General features: G+C 35.5%; 1 protein-coding gene across 7 annotated transcripts in view; it reads left to right on the forward strand.

The window, feature by feature from the left end:
* PAN3 (poly(A) specific ribonuclease subunit PAN3) overlaps positions 1-17,105 on the forward strand; it is an 88,090-nt gene that overhangs the window by 44,139 nt on the left and 26,846 nt on the right. For all 7 annotated transcript variants that reach the window (XM_042793163.1, XM_042793160.1, XM_042793158.1 and 4 more), the window contains 7 exons: positions 1,450-1,600; positions 9,805-10,052; positions 10,624-10,728; positions 11,382-11,439; positions 12,603-12,764; positions 12,925-13,041; positions 13,147-13,248. In XM_042793163.1, the coding sequence (XP_042649097.1) occupies positions 1,450-1,600; positions 9,805-10,052; positions 10,624-10,728; positions 11,382-11,439; positions 12,603-12,764; positions 12,925-13,041; positions 13,147-13,248 (943 nt within the window). The remainder of the gene's footprint in view (positions 1-1,449; positions 1,601-9,804; positions 10,053-10,623; positions 10,729-11,381; positions 11,440-12,602; positions 12,765-12,924; positions 13,042-13,146; positions 13,249-17,105) is intronic.

The raw sequence follows: 17,105 nt of genomic DNA on the forward strand, positions 1-17,105 counted from the left end.
GAACTCTCTCAGTTGCTCTAGGAAAGGCTGAGGTTATCTTCCAGGAGATGTCTTTCTCTCCACTTGCATGCTTCAGATTTTTTGCCAAGTCCTGCCTGTGCCCCCTGGTTGACACAGTAGTTAGGTGTGGTAGAGCTGTGGATGTGTTATGACTGGTTTTAGCAGTGGGAAAAGGTGGATCTCATGTAGTTCTTTGAAATCATGTGCTTTTAGGAAGATGCTACAAACCCTGTCCCTTGCCCTCCCAGTTGCTTTGTTTGATGATGACTTTTCAGGTGTATCTCTCTTTGGATGAATTCTGCTTGGCTCTTTACCACCTCTGTCATATTCTCCAGTTTCAGTGCAGATGTGGCTGAATGGTTGCATGCCAGATTTTATCTAGAGGAACACCATTATCTTAGTTATTCCTGTACCTAAAATTCAGATAAGTCCAGAATATTACCTTTGAGTTTAAATGTGTCAGTTATTTGTTTTCAGTCTCTATAATGCAACTTACCATTTGTTTTGCTGCATTAGTGCATATCTTAGCAAGTTTTCCTTAACTGTATGTGACTGAAGAGTTCTAAAATTCGTATGAACTTTTTACCTGTGTAAACCTAAGTGTTTTATTTTACCAGTCTACATAATTGGTTATAGCTGTTCTTTGGTAATTCAGACACATGCACATACAGAATGCCTAACATTATAAGGTAGTTAGCAGGTAAAATTTACTGTCTGATTAAAGGGGGAATATTCTTACTATTTGCTTTTAAACCTGAACATCGTCTTTAATTTTACAGCTTTTAGAATCCTTTTTCTTTTCCAGTGCTTTGAAATATATTAGTACTATGATATTTGGCTGAAGTATTCAAATAAAGTTATGAAAAACAAATTGACATATGGTTGCTCTGCTACTATTTGTTTCTGTGGTACCAAATTAAACCTCATTATTAAAGATGCTACAAAAATGGAATAGATAATTAAAACAGAAGTTAACTTCACAAAAAAGGAACATATAGGCCTATTTGAAATAGAGGCAGGGATGACTTCTTAGTAGGAATCATTTTTACTACTTTAATTTGAAACTGCTACTTAGTTTGAGATGAAATCTCTGAAGTCATGTAGAAACAGTTTGTGCAGCAGTGGCAAGGTTTTCTTAGTGTCAAGTCTGTTCTCCAACTTTATAATGTGTGTGGAAAGCCTTTTGCAAAGTGTTTGTATGAACTCATACGTCAGCTGTTCATATGCAAAGCTTGCTAATGCTACTTCAGGTGTAAGCTAGAAACACGTTTAAATTTGTTCATGCAGACCAGCTTCCAGTATCTGCTGTTCTTGTCAGCAAGCTGTATGTAACTTAAAAATATCCCCTGCACTTGGTAGGCTTGCCTAGAAAGTATTTTCTACCAAATAGGCACTGTCCATCTCTTCACCTTTAAAATAAACATTTGATTTACGTTTGTTTTTAAACAGACACCAAATCCTTCTGCAAGTGAGTTTATTCCTAAAGGAGGATCAACCTCCAGGTTGAGTAATGTATCCCAGTCAAGTATGTCTGCCTTCTCTCAAGCCTTGTTCTCTCACCCCTCCATGGGAAGTCCTGCTACTGCTGGGCTAGCACCAGGTAAGTTGAGAGTAATGATTTGCAGTACAGTTGCTTCTTTTAATTTAATGTCAGATATAACCCTGACTATTACTGTTACTATTAAATAGTAATCAGGTTTATCAGCTATAAATGTAGCCACCTCCCAGTTTAGATCTTAATTTTAAGATGATCTTCAAGCATAAGAAAGTGCAGCGGCTTGGGATTTATCTTCCAGTAGCATAGAAATCGCCCTACAGGCTATGAAATCTGTTCAGCCACAGTTGCACTGAAATTAACTCAGCTTAATTTGCTCAGCCCTTTTTGGGGAAAAGAGGTGCTGGATTATCACATGCTAAACTCTCTGCAGTCCTTGCCAGAGCAGTACCTGAAGATGATTTAAACTATTCCTTGCCTAGAAATGCACTGCAGTCTACAGTGAATACATGCTCTGATTACAACACACAGATCTGCTCTTTTGAATTGATTCTAGAGAATGTAACCTAGAAGTAATTCTTTTCAATGTTAGTGAGTATATGAGGACTTAAAAATCTTGATGAAAAACAAAATTAGAAGATGAGCTTATTCTAGAAATAAATTGCCTTGCAAAATAGTGTTAATTGTTATTGTATGTCATATGTAATCTTACTTTTAAAAACAATCTAAGATTATTTCCCACTTCTCAAATTTACTGAAATGTGTTCCGTGCAGTCATATGATTCTGAGTGACTAGATTTTATTTTTTTTTAACACTTACAAAGATCAAACTCTTTGTGCATCTTTTGGACTTCTGATCTTAAAAAGTTAGCTTAATTCTATTTTTTTTTTTTTAAGAAAATTAAATAGTTTTAAGATATAACCATCAGCAGATCTGGTTATTACACATTGCAGATCCTTTAGTAAGCTTCTGTATGTACTTAAATTTTTGGCAGTCTCTTAAGACTGACAAGAAGCATTAGGTAGCTGGCAAGAGGCAGAGGGGCAAATATTGTAAATGTTTGGGTTTTTAAACCAGTATTTGCAATTACCATCTATTAAGCTGAACTTCAATATTTCCTGATGCCAGGGGGTAAATCTCAGTGTCAGCCTGAGAGAAGCCAGCACTTAGCTTGCATGTTATAACTATTGGAACAGGCTAGAAAAGTGATTGACGCTTCTACTGACCAAATGAACATGTTGCAGTACTGTGTCTGATTCATACTATATTGTGCTGTACAGTCTTATTGGAAAACTGTTGTGTTTATATGCCTCTCAGCCTTGTCACCTGGATTGAAAAGTGTATAAAGGATTAAATAGAATACAGTAAAATGATCTACTTTTGGAAAGTGTCCAGTGGGGTCTCAGAGGGATCCTTCACAGTCCAATTTCTTTGCTATCTGTAAGTAATACTTGAAAGGATAAGTAACACTGATGAAAGAAGTTCTCACAACAATTTGAGCTCCTAGAAATATAGATGCCAATGCTGAAAACTATCTAGGTTCAAATACTATTGTTTGTTTATGGATGATAGGGATGGGCTAACTTCAGGCAAAGCTGGCTTGTTTCCCTGCTCTTATTGTATAATTAAAAAGAGAATATAGTTCAGAGTAGGGATCTGGGGTGGGTGCTCTGAATTTCTCTGTAAGCTTCTTTCTCTACACTGAGTGCAGAATTCTCTGACCTCAAGTGTCCTGTGTAAATAATATTAATACGCATTTATTTTTATTTAAATGGTTTAGCTGTCAATAGTATACATGCACAAAAACTTCTGTCATCTCAAGGTGAGTTAGAAGGTGCTCTTTCTAAAAGATCAGGCTCTTAAATAAGAAAGCAGTATTTACGTGTGGTGAAACTTCACCATTTAGGTCATACTGGATAATAAAATTTAAAAATATTTAAAAATGTTCTGAAGTTGTTACTAGAAATTATTGTCGGGATCTGTTAGCTTTCAACAAGTGAAAACAAATTTAAATGAAACCCTTATAATGAGTTCATAAGAATTTTCCTTTAAATAAAGATAAGTCTCCTTCCAGGTAAATGATGTTTATTTTCCAGTAGAATAACTTTCAGGAAACATGTGTGAGATATAAGTATTGGCATAAGATTAAGATTACTTATAGTAGTTTACAGGGTACTGGAGGAAATTAATATTTCGTAAGAAATAAGGAAATATAGTAGAAATAGTTTCTAAAAAGTTCCATAGTTTAATTCACCCATAACAAAGTAAATGATGAGAACAATCCTTTGATTTCCCTCTTGAGGATGGAAAAATGTGAGTTCTTTCACATATCTAATTTCTGAGATTTCCCTAAAGGTAGGTGTAAATCAAAACCACTTTTGACATCTAGTATTTCATAGATAACTGTTCACAAAATTGATTGTCCCTGGAAAATATTTGTTCCACCTGACTTATCAACAGCACTGCAGAAATAGTGGAAAAAATGACAACTGAAACCTACTATACTTTAATAGATAACGTGTTTTATCCACATCTGACATATCCATTAGGGTGTAGCATGGAAGAAGGTTACTCCAACTTTTACATGTATTTACCTATCTAAGTGCTTCCTAGCATATTCTCAACACAGAGCTAGTCTTCATCTTGGCAGCCTTTAATAGAATACGAAAACAGTGTGAAATAAAATGTACCTCACGCAAATAGCTGGAGAAAATTGTCCTGTTGAAGAACTTTGAACAGATCTCCTTCACCATCTCCAAACTTTCTTAAGCTCCCCGGGACAATACCCTATTTTTGCTCCTTATATTCTCTTGCTAGCAAACACATCCTGTTTATCATTTGTATGAGAAATGTAGTGAGTTGTTGACAGTCTTACAATAGTAATTTTGCTAACAAGCTTATCTTACCCAGTTCTGTGTAGTGGGGTCAGAGTAATAGCGCCATTAAAATATGCAATAAAGCGTATGAAAGAAATAAATGGCATCAAAATTACAAGACATCGTTGTTGTGTTAAATTTGAGAGAGAACAGATGTATAGTCCCCAGAAGAGAAAATCTTTGCCTGGCTTGTTTATGCTTAAGCTTTGTTATAGCTAGAGAGTGATGCCTTTGTCATCGATGGAAATGACAGTATTTAGTCCAAGGTAGTCTCTGAGCTTATGCAGAATGTAAGAGATCCCATTTGTGCTGCCAGTCTGGACCTGCAGGCTTAGGAGCCAGGACTGCAAAGGTGATGCACTTGTGTCCAACTGACACATCTCCATTCATGACTGGCTACAAGGGTGTAGTTCTCAGAGCTCATGACCCAGTTGGAAATGGAGCAGTTCAACTTAAAGTGGTTTTGAGTGGCCTAAGGCCCCAAGAGTTTGTTCTGACCTCCTGTATCAAGTATGGTGCAGCATTCTGCAGAGGAAGTTCCACAGTCATTACAGAATATTACAAGAAAGGAAGGCGGCAAAGAGACTGTAAAGTTGGGTTTTTTTCAAAAAAAAAAAAATGAGGGGGAAAAGCTGATGACCCTAAAATGATTTAGGGAGTTAAGCAAATTTAACTAACTTGGAAATATACAGTTACAATGCTAATGGCCTGATAGAAAGCTTATAATAAAAACAGATATTTAATGAATTTAAGGATGCTGCTTTACGTTCATGAAATAGTCTAGTTTTATTATTTACTTTGATTGTCATTCCTCAAAATGTACCTAGTAGTCTACAGTATCTCTAAAGTACAGAACATTAAGGTGATGAAATGTTAAGTGCTTCATTTTTGACCTCTGAATGTGTTACAAGCCTTAGAGGCATAGGGATATGCTTGTAGGTGGGTAAATTTGTAGGCAAAACTTGTAGGCCTTTTAAAAGTATTTATATTGTAGGTCAGCTAATTTGCATACACATGAGCTTAATGAAATCCTGCTTCACTAAGTTGTAAACTCTCATTGAATCTGAAAACTGTAGGCACTGAGTCCTTAGTGAGAGTTCATGCTTGATGCCCTTTCTTTGCTCCTGTTTACCTGTATGAATTCTCAGGTTCAAAATACAACCTACCTTTTAATTTAAACTTGTTGAGTGCTGCAAAGCTTTATTAGAAGTGTTAATCTTGTAAAATACCTTTGAGCACTGTCTCAGATGAATTTCAAAGCCTGCTACTTCCCTTTCCTCAGTCAGAATGAAACTTCAAAAATAAAAAACAATACAAGAAGTGAAAATATAACAATAAAGAAGGATATGTAAATATGACCTCTTTCTCTACCTAAAATGAGAATAGCAGCAGGAGCTCCAGGGATGTGTAGGTAGGTAGTCTGTATGGTTACTTGTGAATGTTGTGAAAAGACCTTCAAATGCCACAAGTGTTTCCATGTTGGTATGGTACCATGACAGCTGTATACCATGACACGGTTTTTAAAATGTAAATAATTGTGAAGTGAAAGGAGCCCTTTCTCCTTGCAGTTTACCTTTCAAGATGATATTTGACTTCTTCACGAAGGGTATTAAGGTTCACTGAGAGAAGGAATGGCGAGCCACCTTTACTGGTAGATAAGTCTTAAGAAGGACAATTTGAAACAGGCTTTTTGGTGTTTGTCTTGATGCTCCTTTTGGCATTTCCATATAGGGGAAGACCAAAATGTCTCATAGGGGAAGCTTAAAAATTATATTTTTTTTGTCAGGATCACCTGTATGAGAGTTATCTATCTATCTGTAGATATCTATCTATCTATCTGTAGTTACATATAAAATTTGTAATTAGATTTTTCAAACCCCATTTTTTCTTAGGCCCTTATGTGAATAGCTTTTTATGCTATTGAAAACAGCATATCTAATTCTGTGAAAGGTGGCTCCATGTTCACCATGTTGTTACCATCGTATATTCAGTGCCATCTTTTTCCTTCAGTATGAGTCAGTAGGAATATATGTTCACCTTTTAATACAGCCGTTTTCCTTTATTTTCCTCTAATTCTATTTTGTTGTGATCAAATATTAATATTAGTAAGATTTTAACTGAAATACTAATGAAGCTGGTGAGAGCTGCTTGAGTTTGTGCACCCAATTACTTGCTTTAGGAAGTACTTAGCTATGTATCACTTCGACTGTATTAAAAGGATTTTTTTCTTTTTTGTGTGATATCAAGCTTCTAATTATTATTCCTTGTTTATTTAGACTCTGCAGAATTTATTGCAGGTCTCTCAGAAGAATCTATCACCTTGAATATTTGCTGCCTCAGCCTGTCAGTGCCCACCACAGCACTAACAGCAAATTTCTTGTAACTTGTACTATATTGTTCTAGTAGTATAAAACCAAACTGCAGCCAAGCTTCTTTCATATCTTGAACTTAGTGTGTGTATTGACAAATGAGAAGCCAGTATGTTCTGCCCAGCAGATGATTTTCATTGAACTGTCAATGACCTTCCAAAATCACATCTAACTCAAGCTGGAAGGGTGCTTGAAAGGATTTGTGTAACTCTGTTTTCCTCTTATTTCAATTTTGCATTAATACCCAAGCAAAGACATTAAGGACTTGTATTTGTAACTATTCTTTGGCAGAAATAACTTTTTGAAAAAGTAAATCTTAGTGGAAATTGTTTGAAATTGTATCAGTAAGAACATCTAGTGATAGATTTTTTTATTTTTTTTATTCTGAGAAACTTTCAGTAGAAGGTCACAATAGAATTTTAGCAAGGTTGCAGGTCATCACTTCCCTTTCTAAAATAAGATTTATAGTACAGTGTCTTCTATGTACAATATTTAGTTTAAAGTAGAGAAGTCTTTGGTTAATTTTTCATTAGTGTATATATGAAGGCTGCTGTTTATTTTTTCCTGGTTCCTGCATTTTAATGTTTTATTGAAAGAAAAGTTTCATGGAGCCAGTTATTTCTGTCTGGGTAGAGATTACACGCTTGCAAGGACTTCAGTTAATACAATGTTTTATTGGAATAGGGTGAAAAAGACATGTCAATAGCTTTCACTAGATGAAGACAATCCCTTGAGCATCATAGACACAGATTGTAGAGCTGCTTCAGTTTTATGTCCGTTTTAATTGGCCATCCTTCAAATATTAATAGTAATATATTGTTTCCTTTGAAATGGCTCTCTTCCCACAGTAGATTAAGAATGCATTAATGTTTTAGTCTTTTGTTAAAAATGTAACCATCTGTACAGTAACTATTGAAAAATTTAAGTGGTAGTCACTCAAGGCAACTTTTTCTTTAATGCAAACTTACTTTCTTTTGTAGCATAAACCAGTGCTGTCACAGTGCATAATGTTTTATGAATGTACAGTTGATTTGTAAACAGATTTTCAGGAGACTACTTATGTTACCATTCAGAAGTACTTTAAAAATTAAACAATCAGAAGTGCCTAGTATAATTCAGATTTTATTAAGTTAATACACTAATCAGCAAGAAGTTATTCCACAGTATTGCTCATCTATAGGGTACGTGTATACATGCATGTATATATATTAATACAAAGAAAAGTTCTGGCTCAGAAAAGTCTAGACTTTAATAATATGAAAATTATTTAAAAAAATATTGTTCTATTTTCTATTTTAATATTTTATAAAAAGAATAAATGACTGGAGAGACCCAACTAAAGAGAAAGGGTTAAGATTTTCTTATGAGTTACATTAAAAAAATCTTGTTTATATTGTGTGCACTATTCACTTTAAGAACAAAAGTAGTAATTGTGCTGAATTTATATGCATAGTTTGTGAGATGTCAAAAACATTGAATCGTTGGAGCTAAATGAAAGGCTACAAATATTCTGTTAATATCATTAAGATAATATAGCTTCAAAATATTTTTTTCTCCAACTACTGATTAAACTGTTAATACTAAAATTATTCCCTTCTGTGGTTTGTTTAAAAAAAGAAAAAAAAGTGAATGTAGGTGGTATGCAACTACTGTAGAGACAAGACATGAGTGTAAAAACACTCCTACACATTACTGATGATGCATATTGAGAACTCTGCTTACAGTAACTCTTTTTGGTAACTAAAAAATGTGTATGCAAAAAAAAAAGTTGCTCTTGTTTTTATTACTCAAGTTATTTGCTAGGTTAAGCAAATGTCTGCGTACTAACTAACTGAATTCTTCAAGAAGAATTCTCAGCTCTCTGTAGAGCATTAAATATAAAAGTTGTGTATTTTCTATCCTTTCAAAAAAAGAATTTAGTGTGACTAATATAATTCTGACAGTTAAGGAGGAAAAAGGACATCCCAATCTGAACTGTGCAAAAACCAAGTTTCATAGATTCTCTCCTTTGTTAATCTGAATACCTAGATATCTAGGATCTTCTACTAGTAATACTAGGAGTTCTCTGGCGGGTAAACTTTTCATCACCCGGGAAGGTCTCTTTGACATCCAAACTTTTATAAATGAGCATATCTGAGAATTCTGTGTACAATGACTCTTGAACTAGCTAAACTCTTTTTTTTTGGTAACTAAAAAGTGTGTGTGCAAAAAAAGTTGCCCTTGTTTTTCCCCCACTGATGCACTTCATTTAGAAGCTGAGCTTCTCAGGTTTCGGTTGAGTTGCCTGTCTAATGTTGAGGGTGACCACCAGTCAATAAAACAATTTTAAGTAAATTTGAAAATCTCAGCATGAATGCCTAACAGACTCCATATTCAGGGATGTTGCCTATCTTTGTGTATCGAACAGATCTCTTGGCAGATGATTTGTGAATAAAATAGTTATAGGAAAACAGATAATGTAGCCCCTGAAATTATTAAAAGTAGCATATTGTGTGTTGCTTAGCTGTGTGCTGTAGTTACTGGGGAACTAACTCTGATACTCAGCTGTGGAATTGGTTCTAGTAAAAGGTACACACATAATTAGGTGAAGTGATTTACAGCTTGGCAAACTCCACTGACTGCGCATATAACTTATGTAAACATTCACTTATCATGTAGTCATTAATATTTTATCTTTTCGCAGTTTAATAAACTCTTCTAGACAAAACATTACTTTGATTTGTCTCTCCCTTTCTACTACTTCTACCTCTTTCATTCCAGTTCTCTATGTGTAGATCATAAGTTCACAAGCCCTTTTCTCTCTGAACTAAGCAAAGATTTTTCGGGAAAATGTATCTCTTCAGTCTTGCTCTTAATGGTTTACCTCTTAACTCTTCATATAGATGTAGCAATCCTTAAGTATCTCACCTGCTCAGAATATTACTGGTAGTGATGGCTGTTTTTTTGTTTTGGTGTTTTGTTGTGTTTTTTTTTTTGTTTTGGTTTGTTTTTTTTTCAAATTGCTATTTTTTTCTTTTTTTGATGACAAGGATTTGATCAAGAATCTTCTTGTGTTTCTTGAAGGAATGTCACTGTCAGCAGGATCTTCTCCTCTTCATTCCCCCAAAATAACTCCTCATACATCTCCTGCTCCTCGAAGAAGAAGTCATACTCCCAACCCAGCAAACTATATGGTGCCTACTAGTGCCTCTGCTTCTGTCGCTAATGCTGTCTCTCAGCCTCCATCTACTGGCCAGGTGATCCAGAAGGAAACAGTGGGTGGAACAACATACTTCTACACTGATACTACTCCAGCACCTCTCACAGGAATGGTATGTTTGCTTTTGATATGGAAGTGTCTGGAGTTTCCAAATGCTGAATTGGTTGATACTACATAGATTATTCTTAACACTCTGAAACCCTTATCCTCTGTGAAGATTTGGCCTTTTGATTGTTGTAACTGTTCTCCAAAATCACTGAAGTTTAAGGACCAGAGAATTTTTTAATGTATTTTTCATTTACCTATGTGTAGAGTTTTGTTTTATACAGCAATAGAAAGAAAGCATTTTATGTATATCTCAGTGGATACAGGCATGATGAGAAAACATCAAAAATTCAGAATTTTTTTTTTTGACAGGTTAAATAACTTACATTTACAGTGGAGGGGAAAGGGAGTTGCAAAAATGTTAAAATAACTATGTACATACGTGCACACCCCCCCTTGAAATCATTAGTAATGAATATCACATAAGGAAACTGCAACGTATCTGACAGTATATTTGTAACATGCAGTGTGCATGAAGACTTCATAGTTCAGTAGTTCAAACTAAAAGGGTGACAAACCCCTTCAATTTCCCTGTCCTGAAGGATTTTAATCTGCTGGTTAAAATATTTTGTTTTCAGGTATTTCCAAACTACCACATTTACCATCCAGCTGCACCTCATGTTGCTTACATGCAGCCAAAAGCAAATGCACCTTCTTTCTTCATGGCAGATGAGCTCAGACAGGTAAGATGATAGAGAATTCAAAGAAAAATCACGTATCTTTTGCAAAAACTAGAAAACAGCTAACAGTAGAAGAGAAATAACCACTTAAAATCTGTGCAATCAATTTTCCTTGTGGAGAATTTTAAAAAGCAAGTCCTATAATGGATGGATTGCAACAGAGGATGGGGGCAGGTTACAATGTGACTGCAATCTGATCTGCATGCCATGATTTCTTATTCAGCTAAATATTCTTACTTCTTGTGTATTGTTTTGGTGTGCATGAGTTTATGTAGCGTTCCTTTAAGCCGCAATCCTATCCAGTTTTAAAGTCTTTCACTGAACTGACAGTATATGCAGGTCTTAGTTGATAAGCCCTTCTCTGAGGTCTAGTTATGACTGTTATTTATTTCAGCTTTACTGTAGTAGGTGCCTCTGTCAATGCTAGCTCTAGCTGATGTCTTCTGCAGCTCCTTCCTTCAAGAATTTATATGTTTTGTCACTAACTTTAAGCTAGTGGTGTTCTCCCACTTCCCACCCTGTCCCACACCAGACACTTGCATCAACTCCCTATTTTAGTACAAGTAGCTGCTACTTCAAAGACTGTGTACTGCTAACTTATCAAAAATGTTAAGCTGAATTCTAATGTACAAAACTTGACTTAATTTGTTCATCAGGAACTGATCAACAGACACTTAATAACTATGGCTCAGATTGATCAGGCTGATATTCCTGGTAAGTAAGTGTTTCTGATAAACTAAACTGTGATCATACTGTTCTGCAACCATGCGTATTCAACAATAGTAACAACATTTTGCAAAAAACCACCTCCTGTTTTTAATTTTTCCTGAAGCCTTAATCATCAGCCCGGGCTGTGGATAAACAGATTTAAAGTATTTCAGAAATATGAAATTTGTTCTTGCATCTGTTCTCTTTTTCTTCTGTAATTTTCTTCTGTTTTGAAACTCTTTAATAGTTGGGAATACTTAAAATTGCTGAGAAAGGGGAAAAGTATCATTAAAACAAAGCCTTGTAGAAGAACAGTATCGTATTACTTTGTACATATTAGGTATTCCTTTAAAGTATGCATATTAGGATGCATATATTTTCAAAGACTGTATATAAACTAGAAAATGAGTTTGTTTTAAAGTGAATTGTCTGGTATATCAGAGAGGGCTTTGTACTAGTTGTCAGGCAGGTGAAGCATATACTATTGATTGTAATTTGGGTTTTGGAGCATTTAGAATTGACTGTGTTCAACTTGATTTAAACAGATTGTGGTTTTGGTTACAGTATCCTTCTCAAATGTGTGTTTTAATATGATACAGTAAAAAAAAGCAGTTTAGTTTACTAATCAAGTTGAAGTATCTATCTTCTTGCAAGGGTAATCTCTTAATCTGATCTGTAAACCTTCAGCACCCCTCTCTCTCTCTCTCTCTCTCTCTGTTTTCTAAACCACTGTGTGAAAACACATAGGATTCAGATTTGCTTCTTTGTAATAAAAACAAGATTCCTATGGTGAGATGAAGTCCGTATGGAAATTGGTGTTTATTTATGAATCTGTTCAGGGAAAAAAAACACCCAAGAAAAGGTCATTCAAAAGGGTGAATTTTTAAGGCAAATGAGAAAATGGCAGATGGAACTGTGCATCTATTCTGTTGATTTTACTTGGTGTAACTTTTTCAGAAGACGGTTATTTTAGTTCTGTAGAGTCTCTTCTAGGAACCTATATATTGGTATTAAAGTAAAAATAGTGGATTTTAACTTTACATGCATCTAAAAGATGATGCAAATATTTTACATATCAATGACAGTCAGTTTAATCTTCTCTGCTACTGTAATAACTTTCTCAAAGTCAACCGGTGCCTAATATGTTTCTGTGTGTAAACTGATTTTAGCAGTTCCTGCGGAAGTGGACAGCTACCATAGTCTCTTTCCTTTGGAACCGCTGCCACCGCCCAATCGGATACAGAAAACAAGCAATTTCGGGTACATTACATCGTGCTATAAAGCTGTAAATAGTAAAGATGACCTGCCGTATTGCCTTCGGAGGATACATGGTGAGAAAAATTGATTTGTCTCAATAAGACTAACATTCCTAAGCATTCTAGTTATATTTTAATGTCTGGTTGCTTTTCAGTAGTTTCAGAAGAAATGTTAAAGTAAAAAATTCTACCCCAAAGCACTGCATTTTAAACCATGGGTTTTGTTCCTTTCTAGGTTTTCGTCTTGTTAACACAAAGTGCATGGTATTGGTTGACATGTGGAAAAAAATTCAGCACTCAAATATAGTAACTTTGCGTGAAGTGTTTACCACTAAAGCATTTGGAGAACACTGTAAGTTTTGCGGTGTTTTGTTTTGTTTTTTTTCTGAACTGATGTGTTGAGACTTTCTTCTAAATATGTCTGAGTTAGTAATTGTCACATGTTTCTATTTTTAAGCTCTTGTGTTTGCATATGATTTTCATGCTGGAGGAGAGACGATGATGAGCAGACACTTCAATGACCCTAGTGCTGATGCCTATTTCACAAAACGAAAATGGGGTAAGTAAAATACATTATCATACAATACTTCTGTAGACTGTTTCCAATACTTAAGCAGTAAATCATTCAACTTAGTTTTTTAGCTAATCAGTTCTGTGTTATCATAAGCTGATTGAGATCAGAGAACTTTTCTTCACTTCATATTTGTAAAATTTCTGAATGTATTTTAAAAAATAGTAGAAAAGTATGACTAGAGTTTAAAGTTAAGGTAGAAGTTTAGCAATGAACAGTTTACTTTTCTGGTCACATTTGACTTATGACTAATTTGCAAAATTGATGTCAATTTGTAAGGGAATTACAGTTCTTTGACAGGGAAAGATGTTTGAATGGGATTGCGAGCCAAGAACTCTGGGGTTCTAAGTGCAGGTCTGTCACTGGGTGACACCTGACACTTCCTGCAGATGTTTCCAAAATTGCAAAAGACATATGTCAGTTTGATGCTTGCTGTCAGGTGTCCTCCACTTACAAATTATTTTTTCCCTCATAAAGTATTATAAGGACTAATTAGGCAGTATTCTATTTAATGTTTTGAAATGTAAAGTACTAGTTGAGAAATGAATTGAAAAATCCCTGCAATACATATTCTTTTCAGATACAAACTTCACATCATAGGTGTGAATTTTTTTTTGTAGATTTACACTATATCTTCAAAAGAATCACTAAAGCTACTTCTACATTCATAAATAAAATCTGTCACAGCATGGTCTGTCAGCAAGTTGCCCAGCAGAGCTCATACCCATATGGCTAAAGCCTCTTCCCCTCCAGAACAGTATGCTGCCAGTCATACTGACTGTTAGGACCAGTTTGGGGCCCACGCAGTCCCACAGACTGCATCCAGGTGTTGTCTGGAAGACAATAGGCCTAAGCTGTCAAAAGAGCCCAGTGCCATGCTGAGAAAGAGAAATGGTCACAGCTGAATAGAGTCACAGATAGACAGGGTAGGAAGCTTCCCTTGGAGCTCATTTGGCCCAACTTTCTGCTTGATACAAGACCAACCCTGAAATTAGATCCAGCAGTAGGGATGACTGGAGGACTGTGACCTGAACTTGTCTGTTTTATTAAAATAGATGTTCCCTGGATGTTTTTAGGCTGTCAGTGTATAAAGAGGAGCAGAATTTAAGGTTTCTTCTTTCTTGTGCCTTTTGAAATTAGAGCTTTTAGCTGTGAATTCAATCTGTTTCAAAGGCTGATATGTAAAACTAACTTGGCTATCTGGTACATCAGAGTATAATGGATTGGTAGTGCGTGAATGCATTCAAAGTCTTATAGATCCCTTATATACTGAATAATTCCCACTGGCTTTGCACTAAGATGACCAGTATAAGTGAAGTTGGAACTCGAGTTCCACCACTGGTTTTGATGGTAGTATCTCAGAGGAAGCCCTAGTTTGACTTGTCATATTCTGTGGCAAGTCAAAAAATGAAATTATAAATTAAGTGAGCCTGACGTGAAACTTAATTTGGTAGGATAAACCTGAAATGTCTTCTGTCAGGTTAATGACTGTTAGGTGCAGGACTAGACTTCTGAGTGTCTCCCACCCATGGTTTTCAATTTCCATGTAAATCCATCCTTGTTATGTTTTTATACATCTTGAGTATTACAGAAGAATGATGTCTGTTCTAGATAAATAATAGAAGTTATAATAAAATTATTGGGGACACTTTATTTTGTCACACTGGAAGAGAATTAAGTTTTGCTCCTGTAAAGGACAGTGGTGTCTCATTAATCTATCAAAGTCCTTTGATAGAAGATCCAGTAGATAAGATCTTGGGTTTTCAATTAAGTCCATCAAAGTCTCTAAAAGAAACTAAGTGACCATGAGATAAAAGAGGAAGTTCTCAGGTTAATAACTGGCTAGAAGATAAGAAACAGGGTAAGAGTGAACAGTTGATTTCACAGTGAAGGGAGATCACTAATGGGGTCTTACAAGAATATGTGCTGGGAGCTGTATTTCTTAACACGTTCACTTGTTTGCACTGAAGATAAATAATGGTCTGCAAAGTTTGCCGATAATACCAAATTATTTGGATTGTTAAAAACAAAGGCCAATTGTGATGGATTGCAGAAGGATCTTACAAGACTGGGATTCTTGGTAATAATCTATCAGGTGATGTAATGTAAACCAACGTGATCGAAGGAAAACATAACTAGCTTTAAACATAAAATGATGGCCTCTATTGTTACCATTCAGTGGTAGATCTGGGGCTATATGTAAGTAGATTAAAGAAAATATTGTCCTCTTGCTGAATAGCAGTAAATAGAAAATGTATTGTTGCAGATTATTAAGAAAAAAATGAACAATGAAACAGAAGTTATTGTATTCAAGATGTGGCTGCATCAGAGACTTATATCTGTAGTTGTAGTCCTCCTTATGCATTTTGAAGGGTGTAGGACAGCAAAGAAGGTGAGAAGAGGTGACAGGGATGATCAAAGGCATGAGTCAACTTCTGTATGAAGAACAATGAAGTGGAATAGTACTTTTCAAGCTCTTAAAGATGGACAGGAATATGATGGAGTTAAAAATGACTGGTAGGTGTCTGAAAAATCATCAGGGTTAAAGAAAAAAATGAGGAAGCAATGGTAGCTTGCTATTTCTTCCAGTCTAAAACTAGGGACTAACAAATTAAACTAGCCAGGTAGCAAATTCATAAACCTGTGTAAAGATAACTAAGCCATGGAACTTTGTCACAAATTATTGTGGATGTTTGCCTGGGTTCAGAGGAAAGTGGGCTTACTTTTGGATGAGAGATACTTGGGGACTTCCAACTGCAAAGACACTATTTCTAGCTCAAGAGTTCCCTGAGCTGCAAATCATTGGAGGCTAGTAGAATATTCTATTTGTTTATGTTCATATGCTCAGGGATCTATTGCAAGCTACTCTTCTGTTTTTAGTGTGTGTGTCTTTGAAACAGGCCAGTGGGCTATCTGAACCATATATTTGACCTACTACAACTTCCTTCTTCTGTAGGCAGGGATGGTCTTTGAAATTAGAGATAAGATATCAATTTCTGTTCAGCCAAACCAAAGTATTATCTATTTAAAATGAATTGTTGTGGCATAATTTACAGGGATTTGTAAGGAAGATAACACTCTTGCCTGTGGCACTTCTCATTACCTGCTCTTCCAGTCTTTTTATTAGATGAATTAGAAAAAAAAGTCACCTGAAATTCCCAAATTTTGCCAAATCTTTCTGCACATCTTTGCTCTGGCCTTTCTTTTTTGGTAACTGCTACTTTCTAGTCTGGTCCTCAGTTGAAGGAACAATTTAAGAGAGAAAAATAAGATTGCATACCTATAACTTGATTTCTCAGAATTGCCTGCCTTCACGGATCCTTTCTCCATCCCCTCACAGAGTTTCTTGGCCGTCTGCCTGCCTAGAGGAGACTCCCAAGAGAAGCAGGGGAATGGATGGAAGTTGGGTACTCTGCAGCATGAGGCCCAGATTAGTGCAATTGCTTTTAAAGGTTTTAGGAGGCACAACACTGTGAACCTGATCAGTGAACTCAGAGAATTTGATTTCAGGTATGCAACCTTATTTATGTTGAACACTCCAGTTGGCAACACTAGACTTTGACAGTTAAAAGATGAGGATTATGGTTTACATAACTGTCTTGCATGTCACTGGTGTCAGTGTGGTCAGTCTTGGGTTTTTTGCTTTTTGCCGTGTTATTTACAGAACCTGTTACAGAACTACTTTGGAAGGGATTTGATGTGGGGAAAAAAATAGCAGCTCATGTTTATTTTTATACTGTTAACTAATGTTCTGAATGCTAGAGAATTTATTGCTTGTGTTCTTTATGCAATGACATACCCTCTTTCTTTAGGTGATATAGTGTGATAATCCGATGTTGTTCTGT

This window comes from Tyto alba, unplaced genomic scaffold, assembly GCF_018691265.1.
Source record: "Tyto alba isolate M040663 unplaced genomic scaffold, T.alba_DEE_v4.0 Super-Scaffold_2, whole genome shotgun sequence".
In the NCBI taxonomy this organism is placed as follows: Eukaryota; Metazoa; Chordata; class Aves; order Strigiformes; family Tytonidae; genus Tyto; species Tyto alba.